General features: G+C 43.0%; 1 protein-coding gene across 2 annotated transcripts in view; it reads left to right on the top strand.

Moving 5' to 3' along the window:
• Positions 1–7,464, top strand: part of LOC132177405 (sodium/hydrogen exchanger 8) — a 91,468-nt gene extending 84,004 nt beyond the window's left edge. For both annotated transcript variants that reach the window (XM_059589699.1, XM_059589700.1), the window contains 2 exons: positions 6,011–6,300; positions 6,684–7,464. In XM_059589699.1, coding sequence (XP_059445682.1) covers positions 6,011–6,300; positions 6,684–6,989 — 596 coding nt within the window. In that variant the 3' untranslated portion in view covers positions 6,990–7,464. The remainder of the gene's footprint in view (positions 1–6,010; positions 6,301–6,683) is intronic.
• Positions 7,465–8,349: the final 885 nt, after the last annotated feature.

The following is an 8,349-nucleotide window of genomic DNA, read 5'->3' as shown; positions in this document are numbered from 1 at the left end:
AGTAGCATTGAAATCCCCACCAATACACCAAGGCAAATCCCATCAACTCATAAGGCCCACCAACTCCTCCCAAAGGAGACACCTTATGTTGTCTCTATTAGGACCATACACCCTTGCAAAAGCCCACATGAAACCATCATCAACGTTTCTAAACGAGCAGGCCGCCACAAATCTGCCCAAAGCAACCTCAACCTTCGTAACTCCTCTTCTATCCCACATCACCAAAATACCACCCGAAGCCCCTCTAGAAGGTACATAGCACCACTCTACATAAGGACACCCCCACAAACTCCTCACAAAATTGTTGGTGACAAAGTCCACCTTCGTTTCTTGAAAACACACTATGTCCACCTTCCAATTTCTAAGAAGATTTCTGACCCTCAACCTTTTATCCCTTAGGTTCAAACCCCTCACATTCCAAGAAAGAATATTCGGCTTCATTAAATAGTCCGAATAGCCCTCCCCTTTTTACTATCCCGCAAAGAACTTCCACTGTGCACCTCATAATTAACAGAGGAAATAAGGTTATTGAGCTCTCTCTTACCTTTTTTTCCCGTATGTGCTTCCATGGCCTCTCCCGCATCTCCCACATCCTCACCAATGACCTCATTATCAGCCATTATAAACCCAAAAGTCTCTGCCAATTTCCCAGCTTCTCCATCACAAGAGACACCCATGAGCTTGCTAAATTGAGTTACAAACTCCACCGTAATCGGCTCTTGATCCTCAACTGATACCAAAGCCAAGGAATCAGGAGCGAACGACTCACCCTGCGAACTGCAATCCTTAACTCCTGACCTAACTTCACCCAGAGAGCAAAAGCTCTCATCACAAACACTGACCACAGCCCCCTTCCTCCTGAAAGAATCATCCGTGCCTGGCAAAACCCACTTCTCCAAACCCGGTGGGATCTCCCCCTGCAAAACGAGCTGCAACTGTCCAGCACTATTTCCCTCCCCCATCTTGCCCAGCTTGACACTAATCAAATGGCCTGAGCCTCCTCCCTCCCCCTTGTCGAATTTCCCCCCTGCCTTCAAAACTTCCGGCTGCCCCATCATTGCCGACTTCTTCAATATCGCATGAGCACCGGCAGCAGACCCAGAGGGTGTCGACAGGACAGAACAGGTCGGCATCTCCCTTCGAACACCTGCTGGAAAAGGCGCCGGCTCCTTACCCAATATTGCGCAAGCACCGGCAGCAAACCCAGAGGGTATCGACAAGACAGAACAGGACGGAATCTCGCTTCGAACACCTGTCGGAAGAGTCGCCGGCTCCTTACCCAGAATTCCTGGGGCTGGGTCGCACACCCACATCGACGCCGGGGCTTGAGCTACAAGACCGATCGTCGTGGGGAGCACCGCAACATTACCGGCGTCCAGAGCGCTGTCCATTGCGGCAATCTCCTTCGTCGACCCCTTCACTGACGGCAGTACCGTCATCGGCGCCTTTGCCAGCGACACAGAAAGGACCGGCACCCCTGGGCTCGTGTAATTCGAGTAAGGACGAAGTCCTTTGTTGGACGCCGACGCACCCAAATCCCCCTCCTTACCCGCAACCTTCCTTCTATAATATCTCAGAGCCTTGTTGGGTCCAGCACCCACGACAAAGGCCTTCTCCTTGAACTAGCCAGCCGTAGAATTGGGTTGGGCCATGGCCTGGTATATAATCTGACCACTTGACTGAGCTTGGGCCACCTGGATTTTAGGCGTAAAGGATCCAGACCCACAACTACAAGAGCAACGTGCGTCAAAACCTTTGAGACAAATCCTGATGTCCTCTTGTATCTTCAATAGTGATCTCTTCAGCTTTTCCTTCTCCCCTGCACACACGCAACCTTGACTGTACGATCCTGAAGTATGGTCTTCGCAGATTTGCTCCTCGTAACTTGAAGATTTCTTCTGCAGTACCCCACAGCTGGCACAACTATTCACCTCATACCTAATCGCCGGACCCTTCGCCGGAGCAGCCTCCTGAACTTCATGACCAGCTTTAACATGGCAATCAGCAAGCAAGGATTTCCCAAACGAATTACTGGTCCCAGCTCCTAACAACCATTTGGGAACTCTTGCAATCGGTTCTGCAAAGGACCCAAATGGTTCCTCTACCTGTTTCGATGATGAGAGCAATACCTTTGAAAAGCTTCTTCTTTGTTTCCCTGTCGCTGCGTTCCTAGCATCCCCAACAAAAGGTCGAACAAAATCAACAGCAATGCGCAGCTCCGACTGAAGCTGATCCCAACCCTTCCTATGCCTGCCCTCTTGCACCATAACTTTACCTCTTCTATCTCTACCGTCATACTCCTCTAAAACCAGAAAGCTCCCATGCCTATTGAAGCATTTCTGAGCTAAGGCACGTGGGAAACTACGACTAGATTCATCCCTAAAGACCCTTGAATCCTCCACCACCTTCAGCTCAGCAAAGATGTTCGCTAGCCAAACCGCTTCTCTCCATTCCAGCTATATCCAACGTGTCTTACCTCTGCATCGCTCTTGTAGTTTCAACACCGTATCTCCATTCTTTTCTATCACCACAAACTCCTTAGACTCCATTGTCCAGGCCCTTGACAACCCCATCTCAACTCAGTTCTCCAAAAAACTACTACTATGATGATTATTTTGAAGGCCCCGCACGCCGCCTTGCAATACGTTAGGCTTGTCATGCTTCCCTCGCATCTTTTCCCTTCCACATGCCATGAAAATACTCAAGAATGGGTTTGTCGTTGTCTCTTTTGTGAACATGTAATTCTCCTCAACCGCATAAAACTCATCACAATCATGGTTAGGAGAATCCAAAAAAATATCATCTACACCAAGGAAATCAACATAACCTACTTCTTCATCATTAAAATTAGGCCCTCTGCCTGGAAGGTCTTTATCAACCTCACTACAATCTGCGATGCCATCCATAGGTCCTTCCTCTTCCAAGGGGTCATCTTCTTCAGGGTAGAGGCTGCCAAACAAGGGAGGAAACCAGTCTTCTACGTACTCTCCCTCTAGGTCGAATGGCAGGGGCTTTTCCTTAGGATCTTCATCGTCATTGCTGAGATCGTCATCATAGGTTGGTGGAGAATCCCAATCCCGAATCTTTGTGAAGAATCTTCGTCATCGTGATTGGACTCTTCATAAATGAACTCGAATTCCTGGAACTTATCAATAGATTCACCTTCCTAATCCATATTGATGGAATTGGGGATCGCGAATAACGGTCAAGTTGGCCTATCACGGAATCTCCGCCTCAATCCTTGCCTTCCGCCATTGAGATCACGCCCTACTAAGGATAACCACGTCGTCCCTATCCACAAAACATGGAGTTGGTTGTCAACGATGAACATTAGGATCACCCATATTGTTCACTTGGTTAGTGTGGATCTCTATCTATCCCCTTAGTGTCTCCATCATCTCCTCTAAGCGTTGCCAACTAATTTCCGATTGACTCATCCTCTCTTTTGCCTCTCTAGGCACTTTCTTTTTGTCGTATTTTTCTATCTTTTCTTTAATAGGAGACCTTTTGGGTTGCAAGCAACCTTGGAAGTCCAGAGTGTCGAGCTTGACGCCTGCATCCCGTGTAATAGCATGTGCTTTTGCCGTAGGAAATTCCTTCCACACTCCGCGCCTTGCAAAAGGATTTACAGGTTCACTCTCAACGATAAATTTGTCTTCTTCCCCAATGTACCGTAGTCTTGGTTGACGACGACGAATGTTCGAACTACCCATGTCAGCCAAGTGATCGGAAGGGACTCCGTGTTGGCTGTGCACCCACTCCCTCTTCTGCACAGCTATACCACCAAACCTCTCCTCCATGTGCCGCAAACGAATTGCCGGTTGCTCCTTATGTGCCGCCTCCATGCGCCCGTGCACTTCGTTCATGTCTGCATAACGGTTGCCACTCCCCATTCATGGAAGGTAAACTTGAGCTCTGATACCAACTGATGCAGCGTGACTTAGTGGGCTGAAGCGAAGAACAACAATAAAGAATGGATAGGTATTTCTAGATCTTGATTCTATCAAAGGATCTAAGAAATCTTCTCTAAAACACTAGATACTCTTTAGGTTTTGAAGGGAAAACAGAAGAATGCTCAACTCTGAGGCTTCTTTTCGATCAAAACTCAATCATAAACAACAATCGCGTTCTATGGTCTATAAAACATGTATATATAGGCCCCCAAACCCTAAACCTAATAAAAGTACGAACTTAAATCAAATTGAAATTCTACGAAGCTCGTCCAAATAGAACTTAAGGCCGTCTGGACGACTACAGACATAAAACTTAAGAACATGAAATTAACATAGCCATTCAGATGGTCTCAGGACGAGGACTCCAGACGAGGCTCTCGGGTTGAGGCTTGTCCTGACGGGCTGCAAACGAGCTTGCAATCAAGGCTTGCTGTTCTACATCAGCGAAGGATTGCTTGGGGAGTTGGAGGGGACAATTGGGTAATAGGTGTGCTTTGCACCTATGGAGGCTCATTCCATTATGTGTAATGTGGTGGTGTCTATGGCAAGAACAGAATGCATGCCGCTTTGAGTATCATGAGAGCGATATGATTGAGTTGAGAAAGTTGGCGTTAAATACTTTGTTCTCTTGGAGAGTGATTTGGTCTCACTCACATGAGTCTACTTTTTCTGATTATAATTAGTAGGAGTTTCTTTCTATACATCCTGTGTACATGAGTTGTGCCCCTCAACGGGTTTGATAATATACTTGTTACTTATCAAAAAATGTTTATCAAAACACTCTTTGGGTTTTAAATAGAGAATAACTTTCATATAGACTTTATACAAACCAAGACCTTTGTGCCCTCTAATGAGAAAATGACATGTCAGTGAAATACCAAACATGAGAAACTCAAAAGCACCATATTTTTCTTCAACTCATCGTCAAAATCTCTATTCCCCATTCAAGACCATCAAAAGCCACCGCCCCCGTTCCTCCCTATCTGCACATCTCTTTCACTTTGTTTTTGCAATCCACAGGTTCTTTAGTTCAATTTTTCTTTTTTCTTTTTTCTTTTTTTTTCTTGTTTTTTTGTTCTGTTTTTGTTTTCTTTTAAAAAAAATTTGGTCATTCGGCTTTCTAAGATCAGTCCTATCCACTTGCCATTCTTGAAAGCCTCGTAAGACCTATAAACCATTGCTGCGTGTATATATTTGCCATATTCAGCACATCCCCTAAAACCCCAAAAAAAAGGGGAAAACAAAAGTGGCAGGGTGAAAATCTCCTCGGGGGTGGTGGTGGAGTTCTCCGCGCACCCAGTACTGGAGAAAGTGGATCGCAGGAGCCCCCTACCCCAGCGACCACCTCCACGTGGTAGGGGTTCCCTATGAGCTACCTCAGCAGTGTGGGGGTGGGTCACCAGAGATCCCCACCACCACTAGCTAAGGGAATTTTCCCCACCGCTACGGCCACAGCCAACGCTTTCCTTCTTTCTTTCTTTTCTTTTTTTCTTTTGTTTTACAGGATATATACCAATATTGCAAAGATTTACATGTGGCAGCGTTTTATAGGTCTTAGGTGAAATTTTTTAGTATAGTTGGCAAGTGGACGGAATGACTAATCTTATAAAGTCTAAAAGCCTAAGAACCAATTTTATCACTTTCTAAAACTCAAGGAATGTTATAATAAACATGAAAACCATAGACCCTTTTTGGATTTAACTCTAAAAAAAATTCTGGTTCTGAGTTTGTCCTTGGGCCTTAGTCACGTCAACTCATTTATGGCCATAATGAATCTTTATACTAAGAAGGTGAATGCGTGGGCTTAAACTGAAATTGGCTTGATCCTGTGTAGCTAGTAGTTCAGCTTTTGATGGTGCTCAAAACATTTGATGACCTATATGTTCTTTCCTTGAATTAATTTTCTTTAAGCACATTTCTCTTTCTAGGAAAATCGGCTCAAAGTTCCAGAAATGCAAACCATGCTATACAGGGGAATTCCAAAATTGCTAGTCTTCTTTGATCCTATTACGACCGAAAAACTGATTAAACATTCTGTTACTTATTGATGGTAACAGGCACCACAGGAGCCAGTTTTTCCCATCAAGGATGCAGGTATCTAGTTGAAACAAGAGCAAGAGTAATCATTTTTGACATTGCAGCATTTGAAGCAGATCGTGCTCTCCAACAAAGGCCGTCGTTCTTGGTACCTTCTTCAGCTGATCACCTCCATAGACCCCTTAGTAGGGAACATGTTAGTCTGATGAGTTGGCCAGAAAACTTCTACAACCAGAACCCTGAAGAGACCGACCGGAAAGCTAACTCCTTGTCTGCAAGGGCAATGCAGCTGAGCATCTATGGCAGCATGGTACACTCAGTTCTATATGTTCTTTGGTGATTCGATGTTCCTTCATGAAAGAAAAGCTTGGTTATGAAATGAACTTATTTGGCTTAGACTAAATTGTATACAGCCCTTCAGGATTTTCTCTTTTTTCTCGACTTTTTTTTTTCTTTTGGTTATTAAATATTTTAATCAGTTGGCTCTTTTGAAAAAGTTTGAAAACATCATTGAGTTGCTTGATTTTCTGTGCACAATAGTTTTTTCTTTTGCCCCCGCTTATGGGGAAAGGGCATTTGAAAGTCATTCTTAGTGCTCATTCAAAACTAACTATGCCTTGCCTTTTGGGAATGCTATCTTAATTATTTGGGTCTAACCTGTTTCTTGAACTTATTTCACTTAATTTTTGCAAGGTGGATATCCGACGGCGCACTCGAAGTTTTTCAAGAAGTAGTCTCATTAAACAATCACATTGCCTCTCATATCCGACAGTTCCTTCATATCCTGGCCACCGTCTTGTTTCTGTTAAATCAGAAGGAGCTGCTACTGTGAGGAGGAACCTTGGAATGAGTAAGTACACAGGAAATTTTACTCCTGCCCAGGAACAAAGTAAAGACCCAAGAGAGAGTCATGTAGTTGATGGTTCCAGTGACGAATCTGGAGCTGAGGATGAGCACGTAGTGAGAATTGATTCACCAAGTAGGCTTTCTTTTCGCTAGGCTTCTTGGAAGTCTTACATACTCATGGTCTGGCTGGTGTCCATGTAATTTTACTACGATCTAGTAACTCCTGGGACTAAGACGAGGCCAAATCCATGCTCTATTGAGAATCAGATCAGATGAGTGTAAAATTGGAATAGCTGGATCATAAACATAATAAGTTTTACAGCAAAACTCTTAAACGGTGCCGTCGCTCATGCCAAATATGTTTCCTTCCAATGCACGATCTACTTACAGATCAGAAAATTGGAATGCATTGTTCGGGCAACCAAAATGGAGTTTGCTTGTATAGAAAGATCCATATGTATCTCATCATAGTTGTCTTTCAGGTTAAAATGTTGGAGCAAAGTTGATGCTTCTGAATAAGATTGATGGTGCTTTCCATCAATTATTATACGTTGGTATATACCAAGTTATAAGGTGTTTGACAACATTATGCACAAACAATGTCAAAGCATAATACCCTTAGATTTCACCATTATGTCAAGATGTTGGAATTCTTTTTTGGCAGGAAAAAAAAAAACCAACTAACAATATCCTACTTGTTCATTACTCCCACGTAATTGCTTTAAAGGCAATGACAAGAGATGAGTGACCCTCAATAAAATGCTTTCCTTCTCATCTTTCTTTAGAAGTCTCCTTTCAAGGATTGCAAACTCTGTTCCCAAAAGGTAGATCAATCGGTTAGGACCACATCTAATAAAGTGGGGGTCACTAGTTAGTATTTTCTTCCCCTCTCTTGTGCGGACATATCAAAAAAAAAAAAAAAACTTTTTCCACAATAAATATAACAGCAACACCCAAAAACTTTTTTTTTTTTTTTCTAAGGAATATTGTGAATATTCATCATCTCAATACAGATCCAGAAAAGATCACACAACAAGAAAGAGAATTCTCTTTTCTTACAGTATCACCTATACTTGGTGGGACAGCCCTCAAGCAAGTAGACATAGTAACATGGGTGGTAACAAATGCGCAGCATTATTGGCGTCCCTCATTAAAAGCATAAATTTAGCGTTCTCCAAGCCACGTAGTTCCCTTTGAATAAATTCAATAAAATGACCATAGCTATTAGACATGGCTCCTCAAAAACAATAGCCTTGATAACTAAAAAAAAAAAATAGCCTTGATAACTAGCATGGCATCTCCCTCAACCCAAAAACTATATATACTAGTTCATAACTCGCGTTATGTGCAAGATTCTTCATTATAATTTAATTTAAAATTTTAAATGCATTTTTATTGTATTATTTATTATACATTGTAAAAAAGAAATCTTGCGCATGTAATATAGTGACACAATGCATGTTTAAATCATAGAAAATTATGTCACCTATTATATTTCAATCAAATAAAACTC

The sequence above is a fragment of the Corylus avellana genome, chromosome ca4 (genome assembly GCF_901000735.1).
Source record: "Corylus avellana chromosome ca4, CavTom2PMs-1.0".
Classification (NCBI taxonomy): domain Eukaryota; kingdom Viridiplantae; phylum Streptophyta; class Magnoliopsida; order Fagales; family Betulaceae; genus Corylus; species Corylus avellana.
This window is presented reverse-complemented; position numbering and strand designations above follow the sequence as displayed.